This window comes from Natator depressus, chromosome 15 (assembly GCF_965152275.1).
Source record: "Natator depressus isolate rNatDep1 chromosome 15, rNatDep2.hap1, whole genome shotgun sequence".
Lineage (NCBI taxonomy): Eukaryota > Metazoa > Chordata > Testudines > Cheloniidae > Natator > Natator depressus.
In genome coordinates, this window is record NC_134248.1 from 27445038 (window position 1) to 27472919 (window position 27882).

Consider the following 27882-nt stretch of genomic DNA (forward strand, 5'->3'; position numbering starts at 1 on the left):
CGTGGGTAGCGCACCGGGTGACTTCGTGCGCCGCGCAGCCTGGCGGGGCTGTCCCGCACCAGAGCCCCGGCAATGTCTGGCTCCCAGGCAGCGCTGGCCGTAGCGGAGTGTCGGCTGCGGCGATTACCGGGTTAAGCGGCGGCCTCCGGGGCCCGCTCAGAGGCGGCTCCCGGCCACTCCCCGAGCCCCCGCGCGGGGATGAGGCGGCGGCGCAGCGACACAAAGGCTCCTCCGGGGCTACCCGTTGCCTAGTACGGGCGCGGCCCGGCTCCCCCCTTTCCCGTGTCCGCCAAGCTCCCTCACCACTCAGCGGCCCCGGGTCCCTGCCCTGCTCCCCCGGCCTCCTTTCCTCTCTCCCTGGGGACCGGCAGGCGGGATCCCCCGCCTCCCCTCCCCGCTCAGCTCGGGGCCCCGTGGGGGAGGATGTCGGAGGATCACGAAATGGATAAAATGATTAAGGTAGGAAGGAGGCGCCGGAGCTCGGGGACCCCGATCCCCCCCGAAGTAAATCCCTCTTCCCCTCCCCCCACGCCTTTCCGCTCGGGGTCTTTAGACCCTTAAAACAGCTCACACCTTTCGCTTTGGGGGCTTGGACCCCACCCCCCAAAATCTCTTGGTATGTGGCGGGGGGGGGAGTCACCCCTAGTGCTGCGTGCAGTCTCTGCAGGGGCCACAAATCTTTGCTCAATATCTTTGGGGGGGGGGGTGAAGAACCTGGCTGATCTTGTTTCACTCAGATGTCTCTGAAATACCTTGGAGTGGAGCAATCTGAGCTCCCTATTACAAATTTTATTCCTTGTTCTTATTCCTTCCACCAACATATTCTTTTGCACATGCTGTCTCTCTGAAAACAAACTTCAGCCATCTGTGTCCTTTGATACTGAGAATAAAGAGCTAAAATATTTAAATATGAGTGACTTTAATTACAGTGCTGTTAAATTTGGCAATGGAAATTTAACCAGCTGGCAGAATAGCTCTGTGCTATTGTCATTGGCTGATCGTTGGTTTGAGTGCTGTTAGGGTAATAAATATGTAGGCACTCCGATACTATGTTGAGTATAAAAACTTGCACCCGTGTCCCACTGATTGCAGGAGCAACTCCCTGAAGTCTTTTGCCATGTAGTGGACCGAATCTACCCAGACAGTTTTGTAGTCTGTCCTCACATTGGTATGCAGGAAATTTGTCCACTTCAGAAGAAAATGCTGCTCTTTATGAAAACAAACTTGGCATGTGTGACATCTGCTTTTTGGGAGAAAGGGGAGGGCACAAAACAGACTTAGGTTTGCACAGCAAGAATGATTGTAAGAACTTAATTTTCTATTGAATCCTGTCACCTGCCTGGGTTGATTTCCTGAGGAAAATAGTGAAAGTCAGTGAGACAAAAACAACAATAAAAATGTACTAGAGGATGTATAATACAGTCAAATACCTCAGGAGTGATTAATCCTGTTGGTAACAGATTGAGGACAGTGCAGTCGTTGTCCAAAAGTGAGCATTCATCTGTCTGACTTGCACAGGCACTACAATCCTGTGGCACAGTTTGTAAGAATAAGCATTTGCCTAGATGTCCTTGGTTTAAAAATCCACAACCCCCCTGTGTGTACTGTGGTGTCTGCCAGCCATGTAGCTGGTTGTTATTCTCGGGATAGCTAGTTAGCAGTGGATACTGTGTGATTCTTTAGGATAAAAGGCATGATATCAATTCAAAATGTAATTCAATCCTTCATTAAAGCGTGAGGTTGAACTTCCCATTTATCATTGATCAAATCTGATTATTACAGTTTGTTTTCATGCCCATTGGTTCAAGTTCTGCAACAAAAGTTGGGTGAATGTAGATCACTGTGCCAGCATAAACTGGCGGAAGTTGGAAAGTACATTTGAGCAATGCAAATCCACTCATATTTTGAAGATCAGGCATTAATTACTCCAAATTTTGAATTGGTTTTGATGTTGAATATGAATGGTTCTTTTTAAAATCCCTCTCTACAATTTTTCACCGGGTCTAGGGGGAAAGTGTTGGAGAATGAACTTGCAAGACTTTTTTCCCCAAAATAGTTGATACATGCGAGGGCCTGTGCCGGAAAAGAGCTTAGTTGGTTTTCAGAGACTGCCACTCACTTGCTGTGCTGTTAGCGCCTGGATATGAGATGTGTGGGATGAGTGCCCACACCATTGTTTTTAAGTGCCCTCTACTTATTGAATGGAAGTTGAACTCTTTACCACAGTGGAACTCTAATGGATGGAGGGAGGCTGGGGGAAATATATGGCAATGAGAGTGAACCCCAGGAAGCAGGCTTAGTTCATCTTTAAGCACAAAACAATAAAAGGCATACAAATCCCACCGCTATAGGTGAGAACTTTTAACCTCAGCATAATGCTCCATGCACCCTCTTTGCATAACAGGCATGAGTGTTTGAAGCAATTTTAAGGTACAACTTAGCACATTTAAAATCCCTTCACTAGTAGCAGCTGAAGCACTTTCATTCTGAGCATCCGCAAATTAGTTCCAGCTGACCTGCCAGTCACTTTACAAGTTCACTGCTTCACTACACTGCTCCTCCCAAGTTGCCAGGCCTTTCCAGCTGGAGAGCTAGCTATAGTATACTGCTGGTTTGCTACCTGCATCTGTAGGTGCTGTCTCAGCCCTTCAGAAGCTACTCCCTCCATCTGTTCCCCCGCCTTTCCAAAAAAAACTTTCTTTGGTTTCTCTAGAGAATCTATAGGTTCATTTCAGAAGCTTTAAAATAGCATTTAGTCTTATCTGAGCTCTTTGCTTTAGCCTGCAGCTGTCTCCTCTCATGGTCTTTTTGTCCTATATAAGGCAGGAAGAAACAGTTGTCTTGCTAGGCTTCTCTGAAGAGAGGGTTTTAATTCCTCCTTGCATCAAGGAAATTCCAAGTTATTCCTTGGAGGATCTTATAGACACCATGAATATTGTTTGCCATTCTGTTTGGGCAGGGAAGGTGCTGAGGAGGTGTAGCGTGATGTGTGAGCCATTGTTCAAAGAGACCCCGTCTATACTTTAATATCTTTTTAGAAGGAAAAGGCAATTTTTCTAATCACCTGCACTTTCATTATACAAATAACTGACCCAAGAATAAAACAAGGGGATAAATCTGTTCCTTTATATGACTTTAAGATCATTGCAACTGATAAATTGATAAGAGAACTACACATTGTCAGTGTTGTTACTTGAAAACAATAAGCCATGTAATAGGCACCTGCTCTAATTTTCTCCTATTTCTTCTAAGGGGGTATAACTGGGACATGTGAAAGATGCTTAAACTTTTACCTTTGTACCTTTGTTCATGCCACTCTATTATTAGCACCCAACTTTACTAAGCACTCTGCAGGTCATATAGAGAGGCAAGCTCCCTGTCCTAAACAGCTTGCAATATAATTTTAAATTCATGTCTCCCCTTTACCCGGGGACCTATTCCCTTATCCTTACATGTGATTCAGTCCTTTTCAAATTTTCCTGCTTAAAAAACCACATTTTCTGGGAGGCCGTTCAACATTAACCCACCAACTGCAGTGTATATTGGGGGTCTTTTAAATTAATTACATTTAAAAAGACTGACCATTTGAGTTTTGCATCTTCAGCCTGTCAGTAATATGTCTGAACATCTGTATTTTACTTTGATGATCCACTCCTGTATTTAGAAGATGACTTTCTCTGTATACAGCTCTGAGCACACAGGTGCTTAAATATGCAATAAGTTTGTCACACATTCCAGATAATGACCAGTACAGATCGTGCAGGGCGAGGAAAGGATGATGAGCAGAAAGAGAGCTCAGACTCTGGCTTTGGTCACTATTGTACTACTAAGTCTGACAGAAAATATATAGCAAAGACTAGTCAAAATAGTCACTTGGCAAACAGTTTATTCTGTTCACTGCACCTTAACATTTTTCTCCTGTTTAATCTTTCCCCTGCATTGTCGATCTCTACTTCCTGTGTTCCTTAGAGCAAGCCAGAAAACAAACTTACATAAATTACTTCCTGGGAGGAGCAGCATCAGGAACAATATGGAATATATATCTCCCTGGCACTATATTAACAGCTAGCGTATATAAATCTATACTCTTCTCCCGTGGTATTGTTAGATGACTGTCTTTAACAGCAGTGGTAGAAGTTTTAGCCAACACTCTGTCTATGCTCAGGCCCCCCACTTCTACAACAAATGATGTAATGTTGAAGGAACATGTTTAAGTATGATAGTTCCTGAGGCATATCATAGTACGGTTCGGTCCTGTTTGTGTGGATCGGAGAAAAAATGGTTATCCTGAGTGTGGTTCCTTAACAAACAAGATCAAACCAGTTTTTAGCACTGGCCTCTGCTGTGCTTAATTTGCAATGTAAAGATCCAAAGACTGGAAATCTCAGTTCTTTAGCAAGATGCTAATGTGGATGGGACCAAAAAGTAAATTCAAATTAAAAATATATTATTCATCCACAGTTTGTTTGTTTGTTTTTTTTTGGGGGTGGGGGGGCAAAGAAGGGGTAAGGCAGAACTCAGGAGCAAGATAGTCTCGCATACTATTATTTCCCAGGCCCCTTGTATTAATTGATGGTCAGCCCATTCAGAATGCTAGCATGACCAGCTTTAGCAAACTGCCACAGCAGCACAAAAAATATTTTACACTATAGCACCATGTTATGCTATTGTTTGTATGGGTGTGTATCTTTCCTTGGTAAAGTGAAATAAAAGCAGATTTTTCCATTGATGTCTCTTTCAAATCTGGGCTGCAGATATATGCTTTTCAGACAGGTTGTGGTAATTGTTTTTTCCCTTTTGCATAGGAAACCTCCATTTTAGAGGAATACAGCATTAACTGGACTCAGAAGCTGGGAGCTGGAATCAGTGGTCCAGTTAGGTAAGACAGTACACCTGCTGATTTGTGTATGCCATCAAATTGTCATGTTAGCTGCAAAGAAGTGAGTATATATTTTAACTGTGTTAATAGTAGAAAGATGTGTAACTCTTGAAGAGTTCCTCCCGTTTAGTTAAAAGGAAATAGGAAAAGTTTGTGTGTTAGTAACAAGTTCTTGACTCTGATGTAAGGTACCATGTACATGGAGTGTGTATGTGACTCGGGTACTCTGCCACTATTGGGAATGTTTGCAATAAAAGTAAAAATTCTTCATCTCATCTCTCTCATTTTGCCCCATTGCCCACCATTCTATTTCTAAAACAAACTAGGAATAGTTATGTGCTTGGGCAAGATGCTTTTAGAAAATCCTGTTCCCGCATCTATTTCTCTTTCTAAAACACTGTCCATACAATGCAGAGGGCACCACGCCCATCTATGGTATTGTCAGTTGGTTATTCAGCACTAGATGCCTTTTAGCTAATTTTACCAGCTCTTTTTTTCCAGCTTGTTATGTGAAGCCAATTCAGATACTGTAACTAGTCCAGTATCTTTTACCAGAACTAGCTGGGTCGTTAATATTCTTATCACTGACATGCAAGAACTGGGCCCTGCCTGCGAGGCACTATGAACAGTCTCTGTCAGCCTGAAATCCCAAAACAGACATTTGTGCTTCTGTCCTTTTCACTCACCGCTGGAGTGCCGCTCGGGGCTGGGTCTCATCTACTGCCCCCTGCTGACAGTTGCTCTTGTCCTGCAGGGGCCTGCTTCTTCTCATGGCTCAGCCCTCTGGCAAGGTTACATTTAGTCCCCCTCCCAAGTCCAATAAACTTAAACTTAGACATAACTCTTTGCCCTTAGCCTGACTCCCTCCTCTACAGATTCTTTAACCTGAAGGTCTAGCTCCAAATGCAACAGTCCTGCCTGCATTATGTCAGGATGTTCCTGTACCACCTTTCCTAGTGGTGGGTAGGGGAACCCCTGGCCTCCCTCTCCTCTAGGCTCCAATTCAGAGACTCCATGGTGAGCAGCTAAGGTATGTTCCCTTTGACTCTTGCTGCTTCCTGGAATTCTCTCTACCTTGGCTTTCCTTCAGTGTTCTCTCTGCCTCTCTCTAGGCCATTCTTCACTCTCTAACAACCAGAGAGAGACTGAAAAATCCCTCCCATCACCCTTCTTAACTGGGCTTCCTCCCTTTGTACTCACCACCCAGCTGGGCTTCATCTGGTGGGACCTAGCCCCGCCTCCAGGTTTCTTAATTGAGCTGTTCTAGCTCCAGTTAACCCATTTAGTGCCAATGTGGAGAATATACCTCGTTACAATCCTGGAAAACAAACTTCACTGTCTCTAGCACTGGGGGACTGAGAAGGAGAAGACCAGTTGGGCCATCTCATCTATTTTCCCTGTCCAGGAAGGATGATTTCTTACAATACATTTTCTAAAAAGAAAAGGAGTACTTGTGGCACCTTAGAGACTAACCAATTTATTTGAGCATGAGCTTTCGTGAGCTACAGCTGTAGCTCACGAAAGCTCATGCTCAAATAAATTGGTTAGTCTCTAAGGTGCCACAAGTACTCCTTTTCTTTTTGCGAATACAGACTAACACGGCTGTTACTCTGAAACCAATACATTTTCTATCACTCTGTCCCATTGAGTTTGAAATTTCCCTTTGTTCTTTATATTTGATGGCTGCCAAATAGGCCTAAGACCCTTCCCTCTGAAGCAGTCCAATCATTAATATTAAATATACATTGCACAAGTGCTTGTTTTCAACATGGTCAGTGGCCTTGTCAGAACAATAGCTTTGCATTGGAAACATTGTGTGTATTATTGCTGATTAAACTCTACTTTCCAGATGTTTAATTTGTCAGTGAGTTTTTAATCAAAAGCTACTCACTTAATTATTAACATGTATGATATATTGTTTCTAATCTGCAAAGCTATTTACCAATTTCAGTCCTTGCCGTCTCTTGAATCAAGATGTGCTGTGTATTGTTAGGAGTATAAATTCTGTGTAAAATGTCCACATTTCAAGTGTGTCTTGTGATCGTTGTGGAATATGGTGATGACTTGTCATTCCTTTGAGGCTTTCTAGTCTAGTTTCTCAACAAGCACCCTGTATATTACAAATAGCCTATGTTAATCTTTGCTCCCATTTGATGAGCTAATACCAGTAATTATAAATCAGTTAATTAAAATACCTTTTTCACAATCCTGCTGACAATGATTTTGTTGCTATAATACCAGAGTCTGCATGAAAAAATCTACTCAAGAACGGTTTGCACTGAAAATTCTTCTTGATCGTCCAAAAGCTAGAAATGAGGTATAGTTCATTTTTTAAAAACCTGTATGATTATTGAAATGTACAAGATCTCTCCCGTTTTGCAAATTATTCCACTTGTATTAAAAAGAATTAGCTAAGGTAGAAAGTCAGTCAGCCATTGGCAGATTCCATTATGATATGTTAAGAAGGGTTTGCTTTTTGCAGTACCGCTTGCTAGGCAGTGCTCTGCTTTTGACCGTATGAACTCCCTATGTTTGGTTTCTACTGGGAACACTTTTGTGGTCTTGCTAGACATGCTGCATTCACAATGGATATCTGCTGTCTATGCACAGAAGGTTCAGTTCAGAAAGGTGTATGAATTTACAGTGCCCTCCTCACCCTCCATTATGTAACATAATATGAATAGTTTAGAGGTAATTTACCTTCCATACATCTCACTCCCAGCATTACTAAAGTAAGAACTGTCAGACATGCTTCAAATGGCACTCTAAATAATTTAGGGTTGATTTGGTGTAGGAGATCTTAGATGAGCACACTAGCTTAATTTATGATTACATTAGTGTGAGTGACACTGACATGGGAATAGCCATGTGGAATGCATGATCTTTAAGAGGGCTATTACAGATTTTTTATGATTTTGCACACTGTGTTCTTTTGAATTTTTTTTGTGGAATGAAAATAGATGTGATGTTTCAGGCAACATTTAATCAGTGTACATTAAAATGTCATTTATTCTTAAATTAAAAAAACATGTATATATCACCCATTCTTTACACATCTAGCATTGGTGTCCTTCTCCTCACATTGAAAAATGTATCAATCGACATAAAATTACAAGCAATAGTTTACAATTTTAATGCTCCCCACTCTAGAAAGAAAAAAAGAAAAAAAGAGAGAAATTGTGCTTAAGATTTATGCAAATTCCATTTCCTGCTACAAAGCAAATTCTCATTAAATTGCCTGGGAAAGCTACATGAAAATAAGATCAAGGACCTGACTTGATCCTCCAAACTAAGAGGTTTAAAACTGGTTGAAGCTTCCAGTATGGCAGAATATCTGAATAGAAGGTGACTTTACATATCATGAGTACTATTCCATCTGGTCATAAAAGGAGGCAGGGTCTAGAGTTTGAACTTTTATTGGTGAACTTCCAGATGTTTGTCATTGTAAGCCATATCCTTATTGTTACTATAAGATCATTTCTTTAAAAAAAAATCTTCTAAAGATTGAACTTTGAGTGGTTTATTAGAGTTGATACCATAAGCTGTAACAATTCTTGACAGGTAAATAAATTGATATTGTCTTTTTGTCTTATTTATTTGAATGTAATGTCTCCTTGGCTGATCACATAAATGCTTTTAGGCATCGTTTTGAAATAAGTGAGTGGACTATATAATTTTTAGCCTGGGTGTAATTTACATGGAAGCAGTTCAGTCATTTTGATTTATTGGTTCCTGTAGTCTTGGGGATATGGGGAGGAATGGAGCGGTTTGATGCATACCGTTGTATACAGTAACGTTTCTTACCTTCTCTTTAAGGTACGTCTGCACATGATGTGTGCAACACATCCAAATATTGTTCAAATTATTGAAGTTTATGCTAACAGTGTGCAGTTCCCTCATGAGTCCAGTCCAAGGTAAGATTACATAGGGTGATTGATTCCCACATCTTGCTTTCCATATTTAGGCCCAGGTATAGTGGAGACTTTTTTTTTAAATAATAAATAATTAATAATGAACCTGAAAGGAACCCCCAACTGGAGCTTCCAGGCAAAATACTACACTTTATAGTAAGCTACACCCATTTTTCTCATCGCAGTGCCCTGGCTTTATAGACAGATACTGTATACATTGAATTTCATTTTTTGATTAAAGTTTGATTTCTTTGCTGCATATTTCCAGCCATCATCTTGTTGAAAAATACCATAATTTGGAACACATACATTGTCTGAGAGTAAACAGGCTTCTGTCCTGCTTTAATACTAGTTTGGCGCATAAGAGCTTCAGAGTCAGCATTCTTTGAGGAGCTTTCCAGTTTCAAGCCTGTATTAAAACAGGGTAGGAGTTGTAGTTTTATCTCTCTGACACTGATACTTCCCCTTTATATGCAGGCTCACAAATGAGATCCCTTTGCAAGAGATTGGTGACTTCTGGCCAGGAGCAGGTTCAGAAATGCCAGTGTTAATAATACATCTGTTTATTGAATTGCATTTGAAAAATAACATTTCTGAACCTGGGCAATTGTCAACTATTGATATGACCTAGGGAAAAAATACTGACAGTAGCTTCTAATTGGGTGTTAAGGATTTAAGAGTGGGTAGAGTTTTGTTTTAATGTAAAACGAAGGACTGCCATCCCCTGTCTTTTTGTTCTCAGGGGGGTTGACAGTAAAACTTTAATTAAATATGGTATCCTGCCTCTAAAACTTTAAAGGTGGCTGTCAGCTTCACATTTGTAAATTGCTGTGAACACCTACAGCTCTACATAAATAATCCCTACATGCATTCGCTTCAGTTGGAAAGCATGAGAGCCTAATGTGAAGAGCAAACTGTAGTCTCCCGTGTGATAGTACAATGCACTATTCAGGGAGTCAGATTATGCAGGAGACCAGAAGATACTGTATTTGACACTGTAAAAGCCAAAATTATTAAACTAAAAGTAGACAGAACAACAGTATGAGACAATTACACTGTCTCTCTTTTGGCCTGCATCACCAGCTCTGAAATGTGCATTACTAGATTAGCAATTGTTATATTTTGACAATTTTTTTAATGTAATGAAATGAAATGCTTTTAAACAGGGCTCGGCTTCTAATTGTAATGGAGATGATGGAAGGGGGAGAGCTATTTCACAGAATCAGCCAGCACCGGCACTTTACTGAGAAGCAAGCAAGCCAAGTAACAAAGCAGGCAAGTTAACTCCCATGTATAAGCAAAACCATGAACAATAATGGTTAAAATAGTTACAATTTCATGGGGGCGGGGAAGGAAAAAGGAAGCTAAAATAACCCTCAGTTCTGATCCAATGATCATTGCCTGCTTTGTTATAATCTGATAATACCAAAGTTTTGATAGAACTGAAGAATTTTAAGGTTTTTGCTAGTCTTTCTGGGTTAAGATCTTTGTACCTTTTGAAGTCCTTCTTATTAGTGGTTCTCCAGCTTCTTCATTCTCCTGAGCACTTCACAAGAGAGAGACCCCCTCCTACTCTGTTCCTGGCTTTGCAGTTCTCAAAATGTTGTATTCAGGAGACCACCAGGAAGGGTCTTCATGGGGAACAGATGGTCGCAGGTCTAGCAGGGAACCACTGCTAACTATCAGATATAATTACTAATTAGTAGTGTTTCTCTCAGCCCATGGGAGACAGCAGATATACCATACCGTGTACATATGCCCTAAGCATTCATTTTTCTCGAAGTCTAGAAAATACCAGTGTTCTCTCTAAGCGTTAAGGATCTGCTAATGTCTTGTGGAAGACCTAAAAATCCATTGAGTTCCAAGATGAGTCTACCAGTATGTATAGCACATGTCTTCTGTGTTTCTTTTCTCTCCCTAGCCAACTAGAATGCACTCAGCACTGTGGTATCTTGGCATCTCCCCAGCTTGTATTACTGAGGACTTTTGCATCCATCAAATGCTTTGTTGCTTATCAGTTCATCTGCTCATCTCCCATCAGAGGGGTCAGATGTGGTCAAGTTTGAAGGAGGGGCTCAGTGGGTTAGGATTTCTGCAAGGATCCCCTTGGGAAATTCCCCATATCATTCCTCTGAGAAGGGAAACTGTTCCTTCTTCCTCCCACCCTTCTGGGTGAGCTGTGGGGCCCATCCAGAAAAGCCCAGATTCATGAGAGGGCTGCAGAAAAAATAATCTAGCCTTAGGCTGTGGTTTCTCCAGAGAACCACTGTGGGGCAGGAAAGGCCTCTACCAGGAGCCACAGAAAAGGAGGATATGGCTGCAAAAGTGTTTAAGCCCTTCCACGTGCTGAAGGGCTCCTCTGCATGTGAATATCGGGAACACAGTCCCCCTCACCTCGTTCTTGCGGAGAGAATTATGACATCCCAAAATGAAGATGCATGAATTGAGATGGGAGATATACGGAGCAAGATTCAATGAAAACTCTAAGCTACAAATATCCTGGTCCCCTGAAAATGACCATAGTGGGTTTAAAAAGAAAAAGCAGACAGGGATACCACATAATTGTTTCTAAATAGAATGCTTTTCAAGGTTTTCCACAGTGTGTTTGGCTCTTTAAGCTGTTGATATGGTTGCATAGTGATACCTTGATGTCATGATTGTGCTTCCAGTGTATTAGGGAGACTGTGCTGGGTGCTGTATTTTGAGGGGATGGAGCAAATTCTGTTCTTTCCAACTTAATTTTCTATAAAATACCTTATGTCATGGTTTTCAACCTTTTTTCATTTGTGGACCCCTAAAACATTTCAAATGGAGGTGTTGGACCCCTTTGGAAATCTTAGACCACAGGTTGAAAACCACTGTCTTATGTTTTGTAAGTTGTTTCTCATGAAGTGTTAATTGCAATTACCTTTCTGGCTTTCCATTCAGTGCAATGGACCAGCCCAGAAATTAGATGAGAAGTGCAGGATTGTTCTTCGCAGTAAATTTACTAGTGTTTTATGAAGTTTGGTTGTAAAAGACAGCACACTTTCTGAACAAGAGTCTCCAGGACGAACTTGTCAAAAGTAACTTTTTTTTTTTAAAGCACATGGACGGAATTCAGTTCATTTATGTCCAGTCTTACAACCATGCATGTGTGAAGTCCATTGATTTCAATGAGACCACACACATGCATAAAGTTACTTATGAGTGCATTAGTCTTTGCAAGAATGGGGTTTTAGAAACTACTTTAAAGCGTTATTCTAATGTCTGGTGTTTCCTGAATAATATCTGCAGTTAGAGAATTTTAACCCTGTGTTCCCAGTTAATGAAGCCTATCCTGAGTCCCTGCTTGGGCAGAAGTCCCATTGAAATCAATGAATTCTCCGCAAATAAGGACTGCTTGACTGGGCCTTAATTTTGTTTTGTTTCAATGATGTTATGTAAACATTTTTTCTTTTCATTGTTTAAATGAATTGCACCTTCACATGTGCAATCTGTGGAGTCTTAAGACTAGGTAACAAGTTTCTAAGCAATTGCAGCAGTGTAAAACTATCATCCTCTTACCTTGGAAGGACTATTAGTAGTTTTCTGTGTCACATGGAACAGGTGAAATGTAGACAGTCCATTAACGTGTTAAAGAATAAAGTTGCCTGAATGTTAGCTCTTAAGTAATGAAAAAGAGAAAACGTTGGCTGAAATCAACTTTCGTAGCTGAAGTCCTGAAATAAGAACTTCACTGTTGAAAGTTAAGCAGAATGTAATTGCTTGAGTAACTGCAAGCATGTTAGTGACACTGCTGACCAAGTACAGCAAATAAAGGGACACTGTCATGATAAAACCTCAGTACTGAAAATGCACTACATACCTGGGTTAGTAATACTGCTCTGGCTTATTTATGTAATGAAAAAGAATTTATGCTGTTTGTTTTCCTTTTGTCGAAGCTTAATGAAATGTAAATTGAATAGACTGGTCAGTGTGTCTACTTCTAGGCAGTTTCACTTCCTGATTTCCATGCACTAGTGCAGTGTGCTGTTTGGGTTTCCAATACTGCACAGGAATGTCTGAATCTACAATTGGCTTTCATTAAATATTTAAACTTCTCTCTGAAAACATTTGGGGCCTAAACTATGTTACAGTGTCTCTTTAAAGCGCAAAAATATTGTCAAGGCAAAGGGAGAAGTTCTATAACTAGTTGATTTATTGTGCCCTTTTTCAGATAGCTTTGGCTTTGCAGCACTGTCACTCATTAAACATTGCACATAGAGACCTCAAGCCTGAGAATCTCCTCTTCAAGGATAACTCTTTGGTAAGATGCGGACTTAGTTTTCTTCCTTTCTTGGTGAATTTTATAACATGATCAAAGATGATTCTTAGAAAAGTGGAAAATAATAATAATAATACCTAGTTCTTATATTGTGCTTTTCATCAGTAGTTCTCAACGTGCTTTACAAAGAGAGGTCATTGTGCAGTGAGATCAGCCCAATCTTTTGGTGATAGCACATGACTGACTCCTTTGGATTCCCACTTCTCAGTGCCCCAATGAAATCACATTGTGATTTGCTCAGAACAGAACATGTCCGCACCACTGAGATCTTACCTAGGACCAAATCCTGTGCTTAGCCACGATAAATGGACCTTACATAAGGGATCTTTTCAAGGGTTTGAATGGGACAGAATCCTTCCTACTCTGTTTTTATTACTTTAGTCACTGCATCTCCATGCCTCCCACCCCCAACAAACACTTGCAAATATACACAGTACGAGTGTTTTGATTAGAACAGAGGTGGCCAAACTGTGGCTCACGAGCCACACGTGGCTCTTGTACAGTTAAAGTGCGGCTTCTGGAGACCCCACCCACAACCCCCCTTCTTCCCCCCCTCACAGATTGGCAGGGAGGGGAGCTCAGGGCTTCTGGCCCGTGGGGCATGCCTGCTGGGGCCCTGAGCCTTGGCAGGCAGCTCCCACAGGGCAGAAGCCTCAAGTCCCACCACCCTCTGCACGGCAGAAGCCCCAAGCCCCGACAGGTGAGCCCCCAGGGCTGAAGCCCCGAGTCCTGGCAGGCGTGCCTGGCTCTCAAGGTTATGAAGATTATTATAAAGGGTCACTAAGTTTGGCCACCTCTGGACTAGAGGATCCATATAGTTGTGTGGAACCACTGTTGATGGCCCATCACATCCCTCCCTACCCGCCACCCACTCTGCATATGCAATGGCACCACCACAGTTTTGCGGGTAGGACCTTCCAGACAAGGCGGTGGGATATACTTCGAGTTTCTGAGAGCAGCCTGGAGCACAAAGGGTATTCATTGCTCAAGTAAATCAATTCATGATAGCCGCCTGGTGTCAGTGGGAAGGAAATAGCTGAAAAAGAGGAGTAAGCAACAGCAGGAATGAGATTAGAGTTGAATGCAAGAGGGAAGGAAGAACTCTATACCGTAAAGGAAAAGAAATTCAAATACAACAAGATTCCATAACACAATCCCTCCTGCTGCTTGTTTCAGGACGCTCCAGTTAAGTTGTGCGACTTTGGGTTTGCCAAGATAGACCAAGGTGACTTGATGACACCCCAGTTCACTCCATACTATGTAGCACCTCAGGTAATGAATGATTGTACTTTCAGTTATAGGGAAATAATGCGTGCAGTATTTATTGGCCACGCCTTTGTACACATGCCAGTCTAATACCCCTTTCTAGAGACTACTAAGGGATTCTCGGGTGGGAGTCATGACTAAATGGATAGTGTGGATAGCCTTTCAGACCGAAGTGCCTATTGCTTTACACCACTGCAATCTGCTGGTTACAGCAGGGGACCGAGAGACAAGAGTTCTAGAGTTCTGTTTCTAGCTTGGACTCTGCCTTGCTGCAATCAATTAGCCTTTCTGGTTTGTAGTTTTCCCAGCAAAATGGTGTTAATATGTATTAGTAAAATGGAGATAAGGGATGTATTTTAAATCTTGAATTCTGATCTCCCTCGAGGGGAGGGTCATCTGTAAATTGGGCAGAAACCTATTGTTGCATCTGCGTTGAGACTTAGGGTCTCAGAAACTGAGCTCTGGTTGTGTTAATACAGGTGATCTGGGGACTCCTTGCCCCAGTGCAAGCCTATATTAAATTACATTTTAAAAAGCTACATTACAAGAACATTAAGTTGCAAAGGCAAGTAGTCAAAAAATAGGAAATGCCAGAAATCAAGTTCTCCATACACCCTTCATATGGCCCCTTGGTGCACATATGCTGTCTTTAATTATATGATCCCTTCCCTCTCCTTTCCTCAATCCTCTGCAGCCAAGTCAGATTAATTCCTCCTCCTCCTTGCTGCCTGGGCACCAGTAGGGTGAGTGTTGAGAGCACAGCAGAGGCAGTCTCCCTGCTCTGTTATAGTGCCTGGCATCACAGCAGCCTCTGACAGCCAGGAGCAGCAACTGTAGGGAAAGTCCTGCTGAGCCCCTGCAGCCCCATGAGGGAGCATGTTCGCTCCTTCGATGGGACGGTGCATACATATTCCCCTCAGCATATAGATGTGTGAGGGGCTGGAGCATGCTTAGTGAAGATGGACTCTTTGGAAAATTTAGCTGTTAACTCTGCCCAGTCTCTAAGGAGCCGATTTTTTGGAGGCTTATAACTTGGCCAACTTTTCACAAGGGCAGCAAAAAAGGCACATCCCTGACTCCAGCGCAACACTCTGCTGCTGGACGTACTAGAGCTTCCCAACAAAAAAAATTCTTCCAACGCTTTTTTGTAACATTAGCTAAACAACTAACCTTCATTCTCTAACTTCATTTTTTTTGGCTAACCTCATTCTCAGAAGTGGCCAAGCCATTTTAGCTGAAACTTACCCAGAAAATTTCAGCCTGAACTGTTTGTTTGGAAAAGTTTTAAGCAGCTGAAAATAGGGTCATATAATGGAAAGTGTCAGACAGCTTTAACTATAGGCATGTGATTTAGATTTGTACTGTAATTTGTAATGTGGATTCTTGTTTTCATCTCCCTGCAATAGGTACTGGAGGCACAAAGACGACATCAGAAAGAGAAATCTGGTATTATCCCTACCTCGCCAACACCCTACACTTATAACAAGGTAAACTTTTCAAGGAATCTGGGTGTTGATGTCTTTTAAGGAAAGTGCTTTTTCCTTCTGCAGGTAGATACAACCATAGAACTAACTGTAATAGCAGCTTATCACACTGCCATGAAGTGGGGCATCTGTGACCAGGAGCAGTAAAAAGGTTCAGACTCTAGGCTTCCTAATGCATAAAACTAACCAGATATACTACACTGAGTTTCTCAGTGAAAAGCAGGAACTATAACAAACCTTAAGGAAATGTCACTTTGCCAAATGACCCTTTCTTAGCAGGAATGGAATAACCCCAGGGATAGGTTTTTGATTTGGCTACTTTACAATGCAGCAAGTGTTTGAAGATAAAAATTAAAAAAACGAGCAGGTGGTGCACTGGCACTATTGTCAGTAGTCTTTCCTGAGTATATGGCTGGTCTGGTTTCATTAAGCGGGCTTGGAGAATTGTGTGCAGGTGAGTATTATGGTATGGAGGAAGGTAAAATATTGCCACAAAAATGCAATTAATTGCAGCTTAGCTTAATAGTTCAAAATACATATGTCCCTGTTGTTCATAGTTGCTTTTTTCAATCTCCAATTATTATTTTAGGGTTAATGGATTTCAGAGGTACTGTGATTAGTTTCTGCTTGTTAACTGGGCTGCGCAGATTAGCTGTCCCAGGTCTAGTGATACATGGCATGCTTAACAGTGCTTCTGGCTTTGAGGAGTTCTTTCTGATGGAAGTGAGCTCTTGGTCTGAAGTGTGAACTCCTTCATAATAGCACGATCAAACGAGAAATATGCCAGCACGGTTAACAGTATTAAAAACTGCAAGGAAAATTATTCCATTGGGATATACCTGTTTGGGAAGAAATTCTTTCACCACTGTCAAAGGCTCTTCCAAAAGAATCCTCTCTTCTGTTGATATTAGGGGCTCCTGATCACACAATAGCAGAGCCTGCTAACTTGAGCTCTCTCTGATTCATGCTGTTGTCTTTTTTTTTAAGATGAGGAATAGTTCTATTATGCAATGGGAAACTAATATCTGTACCCGTAAAGTCATAGGTATCATGGCTGATCCTAGGATTGTCTTGGCAAAGATTGTGATAGAATTTGTCCGAGATTTCGTTTATGAGCACTCAAGGCTAACCAGGAAGGTTGCATTCGTTTTTGGCTTCTCCTAAAAACTGAGTCTGCTTATCGACATCTTTCCCTCCATAGTTAGTGGTATTTTGTCCACTTAGTGTTTTCCTGTGATGTTTTCAGCTTTGATTGAAGAAAGCCTAGAGTTCTCTGGTTGCAAGGGAAAATGTTCGCACTGAGATCACTCTCAAGGGCAATTCTTCAGCTCAGCATACACTAAGGGAGTCTTTGGTATAAGGAGGTACATTTGAGTAGACTATATCAGAAATCATAATGGCAATACACAGAGGTGATCTCTCCTGCATTACCCCATATGTCTTCCTTTTCAGAAGGAATCCCTGAAAAGTACCTTGGGCAGAGTTGAGCGGGAAGAAACCAGTACTTTCCAGACACTTACATAAATAATGGAACAGACAGAGCAGGTGTCCGGCAGGAGTTTCTTTCCATATAGTGATTGACGTACCGTCACAGCTTCAGTGATAGGGAAAGTGGTCCAACTGCTTTTTGTTAAGCTCTTAAAAGTCACAACGGGGGGACATGGGTGCACTTTTGTGGACTGCAACAGGTACTTATCTGCTATTGGATAGTCTAATTTCTCTCCCTTTCAGTACGGAAGTGTCAAATGTAATTCTTGTGAGTCCTAAAAAGAAAATTTTTTTCACTGTCACGTTGATACAGAGCTTGAAAGCAGTTTTGTTCCTTTAGTGGATTAAATCTGTACATTATCAAAGTATGAATCATATTTTAGCATAAAGGAAAGTCAGAAGAATAGGAATGAACTCCACAGTGCGTACCTGTATTGACAAGGTTAACCAGTTTGTTGCCAGTGTGTTATCCCTTTTCACCCAGTTTAGTTGTTGTCTTGTCCTGTAGAATTATACTGTGATGTATCAGTCTTGTTTGTATGTGACAAAGATCACTTAATGAACTGTTCCAGCTCATTCTTGAACAGCTTTCAGTCATGGCTTCATTAACTAGCTAGGAATGGTGTATAAAATGTTCTTACCAGTATCCTCCTGCCAAATGTGACTCATTGCAAAAACAGCACCTAGCATATGCCCAGCTCTCTGAAATAGATTGTGATAAACTCCCACGTAAACTGTCTTTACATAGTAATTTAGGGCTACTCTGATTGCAAATGTTTAATGATCCACCTTCACAAGTAATAAATGCTGCGTGTCATTTTGCTACAAAGTTAAATTGGAGGAAAAGCCCTTCCCTTGAGTTTGAGGTGTTTTTTTTTTTTTTTTTTATTTTGTGTGTACTGGTTCGGGGGGGGGGGGGTAAGTAAAATATTTTGGGTTTTTTTTTTGGTAAGTACAGAACTGGCTGTTAAGATGTAGACTCTAAGGGTGGAATGCTCAAAAGAAGTTAAGCTCCAATCTTCCACTGAAATCAATGGAAGCCTGGGGAAAATTTTGTCCATAAAAGGTATCTGGTGAAACCACATAGGAGTTTGTTTATTAAAAAAAGAAAAAAAAATTTCAAACAACTGACTTTTTGTGGAAGCAAAATACATTGGGTATCTACTTTCCCAATCCACCCTGAGGATCTGGGTGTCGGAAGGGCCTTCAGTATGTCAGAGGCACATGCAGGTATACTGGGCAAACTTGCGAAGCGTTGTACAATTTTTTTTTGACTGATCTATATACAAGGATACTTGAATCTTAGCATGTGACTATCAGAACATTACAAAGTACACTGGGAGATTAGTCTTTTTAAAAAAGTAAAGATTTTTAAAAAATACACAACCAATTTAGCTGGCAAAAGTATTTAAAATTAATCTTTTTATTTAAGAAAAAGGTAAAGTATTAAGCAGCTAATGGGAGGGGGAAAAACACTTTTAAAATCTAAATTCTTATAGAGTTTGGACACTTTTCGTTGATTTTGTTTTTCCCTCTCCAATAAACTAATTCAGACTAGACCACTAGAGAGAGACCAAAATGTATTTCAGCATTTCATAAGAAGTCGTGTAGATCTTTTAACATGGCTACACAGTGCTTTGCCGTAAGTTGTGCCCCAAAAGTGATAATTTCCTTGCTTTCAGAGCTGTGACTTGTGGTCCCTGGGTGTCATTATTTATGTGATGCTGTGCGGATACCCTCCTTTTTACTCCAAACACCACAGTCGGACAATTCCAAAGGACATGCGGAAAAAGATCATGACAGGAAGTTTTGAATTTCCAGAGGAAGAATGGAGCCAGATCTCAGAAATGGCAAAAGACATTGTGAGAAAGTGAGTCAGCTGAGGAAAATGTTATATTACTCTTTATTATTTATATCAAGACATTGGAAAATCACTAAATATTTTGTCACTAAAGGCTCCATTTTCAAAAGGGAAAAAATTGTCTGCCGTGTGTAAAGCTGGAATGTTGTATTTCATATTCAGCATGAACAAAGGTTGGTAAATGTTTTCCCTTGTTTCTCTTTTTCCAGACCACTGTCTTCAAATTTTAATCAGCTCCTACCACTAAAATATTTAGAGTTGCATGGAGATGTAGCCTTTAACAGGAGTGGTACGGTTAAATCCTCAAGCAACACTTCTGGAAAAGTACAGGTGTTCAGTGCGTAGTGCACGTGTACCCAGTCTAAAAGGAGCAGCTGATCAGAAAAGGTTTTTGAGCACAGTGCAACAGGTTTTCTGATATGTATTTTATCAAAGGGACACTGTCAGGTCACATTTGGCCTAAAATTTGAGCGTTAAAACCTAAGACCCCAAAAAAAGTATCTGTGCATTTTTTTAAAAGCAATTAAATATTTCCTGAAGTGTTTGCAACTCAAACATTGCAGCACTCTGCTACTGCATGATAACCAGAAAATGGAACTGATCAGAATCCAACTGCATTTTTTAAAAGTGAAACTGACTAGTTGCATTTTCACTGTTCAGTCAGAGAAATGAAAAACAAACAATTAAAAGCAACATAAATATTGAAAATCAAATCCATTTAATTATTTTAACCTGACACTGTCCCCTTTAAGGCACTGTAAAAACTCCAGGAACATAAACCAATGGCATACTTTTGTAAATATTGGAGGAACCTGTTTATAATGGTAGAGAAAGTCCAGAAGGGCTTTGACATAGAAATTGCAGTTATGGTTTCACTGAAACCTACACTTAGAGTGAAATCAGCTCTTTTCATACAGCAGCTTCACTCTAAGAAGGTTCCACTGTATTTCAAAATGGCCACGATATTGGATTCCACAGACTGTCACTAATTTGGATAAAGTCAGTTTTCTTTCATTCTCTTTAATAAACTGTCAGAACTACTTTTCCTCTTTGTCCTTCTCCAGCAAATATGTCAGAACCTGTGTCTATGGCTTGATGTGCAGGAAGATATTTAAGTCTGTATAGGGGATCTTCTTGTTTGAGAGAGGTTCTTAGCCTGTATGTGTGCTGTTTTCTGTTTATTTGGAGTTTAAAAAAAAAATTGTTATTCACATGAGCCTTGGCTCTGGAGGTCACATTCTGCCTTCAAGTGGCTGCTTGCTTTGGAGCACGTTTAGTTGATATGTGGCCTTGATCTTTACTTAAGTATATAAATTATCCCTTTTAAATCTAAAGGAAAAAATACAAATGGTTTGGGGTCTTGAATCAAAACTGAAATGGAGGCCTGTTTGCTACCTGTGCCTTGTACCTAAAGCTATGGACTAGCCGGGGGCACTGCTGACACTTCTGTAAGAGTCACTTACTTTTTCTTTCTATATTGAACAATTCTGCTGTACAATCAGTTTACGGTATAGTTGTCCAAGAAAGTAAATTGTGCCTTAATTTGACCGTATTGTTTTATCTATTTCCAACTTGACCTTTGTCTTTGACCATAAGCAATACCAATAATATATCAGCCATAATACCGACAACTTATTTTTTATTAAACAGGTGTGCCTAATAGTGGGAGCTTTAATTTACCTGCAGAATCTTTTTCAGGCTGCTCTTTCTAGTGAGTGTCTAGTGATTTGTCTTTCTTACATTACTGCTGTAAACATACTCTCCATAACAATCCATAAGGTTTTCACAGAATCTCATAATGCAACTCTTCTTTAGAATCCTATTTGGGACTTTACAGTTGTTACATTATAGTAAAATTGTGCTTTGAGTGTTGGTACAAGTAAAAAGCAAAGAATAAGCAGATATGACAGTCTAGAAACTTAGGTGGAAATAGCTAATTTATACTGTTAACATGGGAGAGCTGAGTATTCTGAAGGCTGTGCAATAAGTGTCAGGGACGGAAGGGAAAGGAGGCCCTCCATCTGTTGCAAGCACAACCATTAAATAATTGCTTGAGTCCGTACGTCACTGGAGAGTTCTTTAAACTAAGAGCTGCTAATTCACCAGAGATAGTCTCTGTTGTAGAGGTGTCCACTTGTCCATCCTTCTGCTGAGGAAACAGTGCTAAGAAGTAGCATTATAGGAGCAGAGTCTGTTCAGTAAACAAATACCTAACTTTGAAATTCTGCCTTACTCCGCCGTGCACAAAATCCTTAAGTAAGTCCCACTACCTGACAAATCTGTAGAAGTGCATTTCCAGAGAATGTTGATCCTTTTTGCATTGGGTATTTCTTAAGGGAGGAGAACTTTTCCTACCACAGGATCTGAAGGTACAAGTTAGCTGAGTGCAGTCATTACAGGATCCCTTTCTCACTTTGTGTCACTGAAGATACCCACTGTAACTCGGCAGTGCTGAAATAGATCTCCAGGAAGGGACATTGGAATAAAATGACTGATAAGGAGCAAATTGTTCGAGAGAGGTTTTGTTGGCATTCTAGTCAAAGGAGAACTCTCATCTCTGGGGATGGTAACTGCAAAATTAAAAGCACTCTGATTCTAGGTAGAACAGCAGGTTGTTGCATTGAAAGAACAGAGCATCTTTAAGGACTGATTTGTTTTCTCTCTCAGGCTGCTGAAGGTAAAGCCCGAGGAACGGCTGACTATAGAAGGAGTCCTGGACCATCCCTGGCTAAACTCCACCGAAGCTCTCGATAACATTTTGCCCTCTTCCCAAATGATGATGGACAAGGTTTAGATAACATTTTATTATTTCAAAAAGGTCAAGTCTGGAAACGGGCCACATTGATATTTGTTAAGCATTTTGTTTTAAAACTACGTCCTGCAGATTAAGAGCTCAGAGGTTAATCACCTTCAGAAAGAGAAGGAGAATCTTTGGTCCTGAAACCAAAAAGTTTCATTTAAAACTGGGATAGAAAGAAAATGCTTGAAGATTGGCTGTAAAGAGCAACCCTGACCTAGTGAGGCTTAGGAGGAGATGGACAATTCTAGTAAATGTGATCTATTAGGGCTCTTCTGTCTCTAGGTGCTTTGCTCACTTGAGTATTGCATCCTTTTTCTCCTTCGTTTAGCTGCAGATCCAAGGTATGAGTCCATTGGTCGGCAGGCAGGGGTTCAGCTGTGTGCTCTATATCCCCCCTTTAAATGAGTAAGTGGAAAACTCATTTGCACAAAGGCGGTCGCACAGTCAGGTCTCTAAGATCATGGAAGTTAGACATGGAGAAGACCCATTAGACTGAGTCCAGGCCCTTGCAAGGTCAGGATATTATCCCCCACTGGATCACTGCTCAGTACTGAGCTGGTCTTGTGTAGCACAAGCCTGATGTTATTGTGCATCCCTGAAATGTGTGCAGGATTTTTATGAACTGTGTTTGTGCTGGCTTATATTGGCCTTTTATACACAAAGGAACTAATTAAAACACCGTGTGTAACTTTTTCCATTCCAGGCAATGGTTGCTGGGATACAACAGGCTCATGCAGAACAACTTGCTAACATGAGAATCCAAGACCTCAAAGTCAGCCTCAAACCCCTCCACTCTGTCAACAATCCAATTCTACGCAAGAGAAAATTGCTAGGGTAACTTTCTAAAAAAATTTTTTTTAATGTTTTAAATCTAATAATTCCTAAATGTCAGAAGCCAGGGTGCTTCAATTGTTGTTTAACACTTAAACCTCTATTGAGGTTTGTTTGACTGAAATTCCTAAAATGTCTAGTTGGTTGGTTGGTTAGTTCCTACTTCCTGTGCTGAAACAGCTGGAGTCAAACCTAGTAACAATAATACATGGATAGCATGCTGTATCTTCACAGCTTCTCCCAACACCTCTGTGTGGTAAGAAAATGGTGGTGTTATCCTCATCTTATACATAAGGAAAGTGAGGCAGGTAGGAGAAGTGATATGGCACCCAGCAAATCAGAGGCAGACCCTGGTTTTGAACGCTCTTGTTTGAGTTCTGACCACAGTTGCCAACTTTCATGTGGTAAATAAGCACCCTGACTTTCACAATAAGCCAAAAAAATCAAGCTAATCCCATTTCAAAACAAGGCCAAAACAAGCCAATTCCTAAGAACCCCAACGTTCTAAGTGACTAGATCCCCCTGGCGTGCAGTCTGGGACTATGGTGGGCTCGTTGTGCACCCCTGACTCTCTCCCCCATGCCCCCCTAGCCCCTGCTTGCCCTCTTTTGACGATCAAAAAAAAGAAGCAACAAACTACAAGCCAAACAAGCTACAAGCCAAAAACTAGCCAGCAAGGAATTCACAAACCAATTAAGCCAAAAACAAGCCCGATTTCTGTGTTTTTTTCACGGGTTTGGCATGTCTGGTTCTGACCCTATTCTTATTTCTCTAGATCAGGGATCTCAAACTCAAATCACCACGAGGGCCACATGAGGACTAGTACATTGGTCCGAGGGTCGCATCACTGAAACTTTTTCAAACAACGATACAAAAGTACTGTATAGTCAAAAATGAAAAAAAAATGAAGCGTAATATCGTATGCTATTTACTTTTTAAAACTGTAATGCGAAGAGGGGTTTTAATAAAATATAAACACTCAGTAATGCACCTCACCCAAACGACAAAACACGCATTTACTTTTAGAATTACTTCGATTAAAGACCCCCTCCCCAGCTCTGCCCCCATTTCACCCCTTCCATAAGGCCCTGCCCCTGCCCTGCCTACTTCCACTCTACTCCGTGCTGATTAGGCCTCAACTGGAGTATTGTGACCAATTGTGGGCACCATATTTCAGGAAAGATGTGGACAAACTGGAGAAAGTCCAGAGAAGAGCAACAAAAATGATTAAAGAAAACATGACCTAACGAGGAAAGATTGAAGAAATTGGGTTAGTTTAGTCTGGAGAAGAGAAGACTGGGAGGGGACATGCTAATAGTTTCCAAGTACATAAAAGGTTGTTGCAAGGAGGAGGGAGAAAAATGGTTCTCTTTAACCTCTGAGGAGAGGACAAGCAGCAATGGGCTTAAATTGCAGCAAGGGAGCTTTAGGCTGGATATTAGGAAAAACTTCCTAACTGTCAGGGTGGTTAAGCCCTGGAATAAACTGCCTAGGGAGGTTGTGGAGTCTCCATCACTGGGGATTTTTAAGAGCAGGTTAGACAAACAGCTGTCAGGGATGAGCTAGATAATACTTAGTCCTGCCATGAGTGCAGGGAACTGGACTAGGTGACCTCTCAAGGTCCCTTCCAGTCCTACGATTCTATATCATTTATAGTTAGAATGGAGCAGACCTAGCTATAAGAAAGTGATTAGAGCAGGACAGCTTGGGAATCAGGACTTCAAGATTTGTTCCAGGTTCTGCCACTGATTCACTGTGCAAACCACTTAATCTCGCTCTGCTGCAGTTTACTCATCTGACAATTAGGATATTTACCTACCTTCTAGGAATATTGAGAAGGTTACTTGATTGACATTAGTAAAAGTCTTTGTCATATGATGGCACCTTAGATCAGAAGATTGAGTGTTGTCAGAACTTTTGATAAATCTACTTTCTTTTACAGGTTTCCAGATCCCATGAGAAATATACATGGGTTCAGAATTATGTATTGAGTAATGGATATGATCAGACTTCTTTCAAACCTCTGTTATTAGCAGTTATTTTCATCTTAGATTTGGCTTTTGGTTACATGGCTGTGTTGTGCTCAGACAGTCATAGTGTTTCCTTCTCACTCCCATCTGTTACAGCACTAAACCGAAGGATGGTGTCTATATCCACGATCCTGAGAATGGAAGCGACGATTCCAATGTGGCTCTGGAAAAACTCAGAGATGTCATTGCACAGTGTATTCTACCACAGGCTGGTAAAGGTCACCGCTTTTAAGAAAGCTAATGCACGTTTAGTGTGGTGCCAGTTTAGCCCCTGTGTCAGCAGTGAAGGAGTATGGGCAGCGTTCCTATTGCTATAGTCAGTCTCAGGAGATAGGGGGCTCTTTGCCTGACACAGAGTCCTAAAGGGGCTTGTTTTATAGCTGTAGGACAAAAGTTTCTTTGCAGGAAAGCCCAGCATCTTTGGAATTGTCCCTTTTTACCAGCCCTGAAGGTAAAGCTAACACACACATGAATCAATGCCCTTTTGCCCATCTCTATGGCACCTTATACAGGAAACTTCACTGCAGAAGATTGATTCATATGCATAACTTTGGTGTGACCCTTTGCTGATTTATGTGTGATGGGATGTCTAGCTAGAAGAGCCTTCCAGTGCTCGGGAGTCACCCATGCCACTGTAGGGGATCGGTGGAGGTCTGTATTGTCAGTTGTGCAGCCTTTTGAAGGAAATCACCACCCTGTTGGTCAAGAGGCAGGAGAGGATAGAAGGCAGATCTACAGAGTCTGGGGAATGAGTTGCTGTTCAGAGCAGTTATATGGATTCTTCTTGGTACAGCCCAATGGAGACCTGGGAGAAAGAGGGATTGAGATGTGGGCAAGATCACTGCAAAACTTTCCAATTAAAAGAATAGGATTGCTCTTTGTAATGGCATGTGGATTGTAAATTACCTGTGTAATAAAGTGTTAACACCTTGCTTTAACAGTGGCATGTGGTGCTATTAAACTGGCTTTCTAAACAAAGCCTCTGCTCCCAAAACCAGTAAGCAGGAGAAAAAGAAGGGGGCCTCCTTTGCTGAGAATTTATATGACAAATCTCTGTTTTATCTGGTCTTTCTTTTAAACAGGAGAGAATGAAGATGAGAAACTGAATGAAGTGATGCAGGAAGCATGGAAATATAATAGGGAGTGTAAGTTATTACGAGACACTCTACAGAGCTTCAGCTGGAATGGTAAGTGGCACCTTCTCTTAAGACAGAGACTGCTCTTACATGCAGGGTATGTTTTGAAACCGTTTTAACGAACCTGTTTTAAATCCATTCAGGCTTAGATGGCCCCAGATGGTGTCAGTTTTGCCAGCACAGAGCATGAATTAAATGGTTTTTTAAAACCTGTTTAAATTTTATGTTTGAGGCTCAGGTAAAATTTTCAAAAAGCACTTAAGTCCCATTGATTTTTGAATGTGGGTTAGGCCTCTGACTCAGTTGGGGGCTTTTGAAAATATTACCCTAAGTTTTACTGTCCGGGATCAAAGCATCAGTTTGTATTCAGCCTGTTATGACTGTCTGCCTGCATTGCACTAAAACTGACTTGCTTTTTCTTTAATTTCAGGCAGAGGATTCACAGATAAGGTGGACCGGCTAAAGCTGGCAGAAATAGTGAAACAAGTTATTGAAGAGCAGACAAACTCCCATGATTCACAATAGCTAGAGCTTCTTCTTTTATTTTTTTTTAACCATTTGAGAGCTATTCTTTAACTGTAAAATATTTTTTATGTAAATTTATAAATCATAATTATTTCATTAAATTTCCACACTGCTTGAAAATCCTGTATAGTTGTAGATACAAAAATCATTGGTACTGTAATATTTTTTTAAAACTCAGTTCCTCAAGGTATATATGATCACTCATGTACTGTTAATTCATGAGTCCCTTGAACGGGACAAATTATATTGTTAAAGACCGTTTGTTTTCTTAATAACCAGATGCAGAAGCAGCCTTCCATCTGCTATACAGACAGCTGCAATGACTAAGTACATGAATGAGACAACCACAGTTTCTTAGCATTTTGCTCAGTAAATATTTGAAGCAAGTGCTGTGGAAAAAACTTCATAGGCACCCTTTTTACCTTAAATCTGCAGCATTGTAGTGACAGCAGAATTATTTCTCCTCTGCCAGATAACCCAAGAGCCACTCTTAGCATTGCTAAGGAGACATGCACTCAAGTCCATACTCTTGCTATAATCTTTAGTTCTGATTGGTAATTTTGTACCTCTTTTCTCCAGCTCCACATCTTCCTCCTGGCTTCACCAGGACTTGAGCGGCTGTTCAGCATCAGACTCCTCTTCTTCATTTTAAAACAGTAGGGGAAAACTTCAGTAACTTGTGTGTATTGTTTTTATTTTAATGGTGATACCTCTCTCAGGCAGCAACATGTGGGTGGATTTGTTTGCTTTTTCCCCAGATGACGAGGTGAGCCTGAGTTTTGTTTTTTTTCCACCACTCCACCATTTTCCTTCTGGAATATATAACCCTGGCAAAGCACGGAATCAAGCTTGTCCTCCTGGCTGGAAGGATCATCCTGTGTATAATCACGGTGCCGCTGTGCGAGATGGATAGTGGTGATCCATCTATGTCCAAGCACATCCGCTCTATGATTTTCTTGAACTTCATCTGCCTGGGGAGGGATTGACCTAGAGCTGCCCCCTACTCGAGTCCCTATTCTGCAGCACACTGTGAAGGCCACCAAGAGCAAATCCTTACACTAGTCAAACTTTGGCTTAAAAAAAAAAAAAAAAGCTTTTTTTTTTTTTTTAATTTAATTTAAAAAAAAAATCTGTAAATATTTCTAGTTTTCTATCTTCTGATACTTTCCTTTCTTTTGAGACTCGTTGAAGGCTTTTTATAGAGATATTTTGGTACTATACCTGTGCAGCCATAGAAGAATTATGGTCTGCCGTCTGAAGTGCCAATTCAGGGCTATTAGGAGTAATTACTCTTGAACTTTGTTACATTTCATAGCTCATTACTCTTGGGTTTACATTTAACAACTTGAGCCATAAATCTCCCAG

The 27882-nt window shown here is 41.0% G+C and overlaps 1 protein-coding gene across 2 annotated transcripts; it reads left to right on the forward strand.

Annotated features, from left to right (window-relative positions):
• Nucleotides 1-27577, forward strand: MAPKAPK5 (MAPK activated protein kinase 5). 2 transcript variants are annotated; one of them, XM_074972743.1, is made up of 14 exons: nt 1-459; nt 4806-4879; nt 7121-7196; nt 8696-8793; nt 9957-10065; nt 12989-13078; nt 14273-14368; nt 15769-15849; nt 19017-19204; nt 21863-21983; nt 22699-22829; nt 24953-25074; nt 25939-26043; nt 26423-27577. In XM_074972743.1, the coding sequence occupies exons 1-14, from the start codon at nt 424-426 to the stop codon at nt 26515-26517; spliced, it is 1422 nt and encodes a 473-aa protein (XP_074828844.1). In that variant the 5' UTR covers nt 1-423; the 3' UTR covers nt 26518-27577. The 2 variants fall into 2 exon arrangements, with proteins under 2 accessions (XP_074828844.1, XP_074828845.1); XM_074972744.1 differs by having other exon boundaries at nt 32-459; nt 24953-25068.
• The last annotated feature ends 305 nt before the right edge of the window (nt 27578-27882 follow it).

Coding starts and splice junctions, on each gene's coding strand:
- MAPKAPK5 (XM_074972743.1), top strand. CDS start 424: ATGTCGGAGGATCACGAAATGGATAAAATGATTAAG. Junction 14,369..15,768: donor CATACTATGTAGCACCTCAG/GTAATGAATGAT, acceptor TCCCTGCAATAG/GTACTGGAGGCACAAAGACG. Junction 25,075..25,938: donor TCTACCACAGGCTGGTAAAG/GTCACCGCTTTT, acceptor TCTTTTAAACAG/GAGAGAATGAAGATGAGAAA.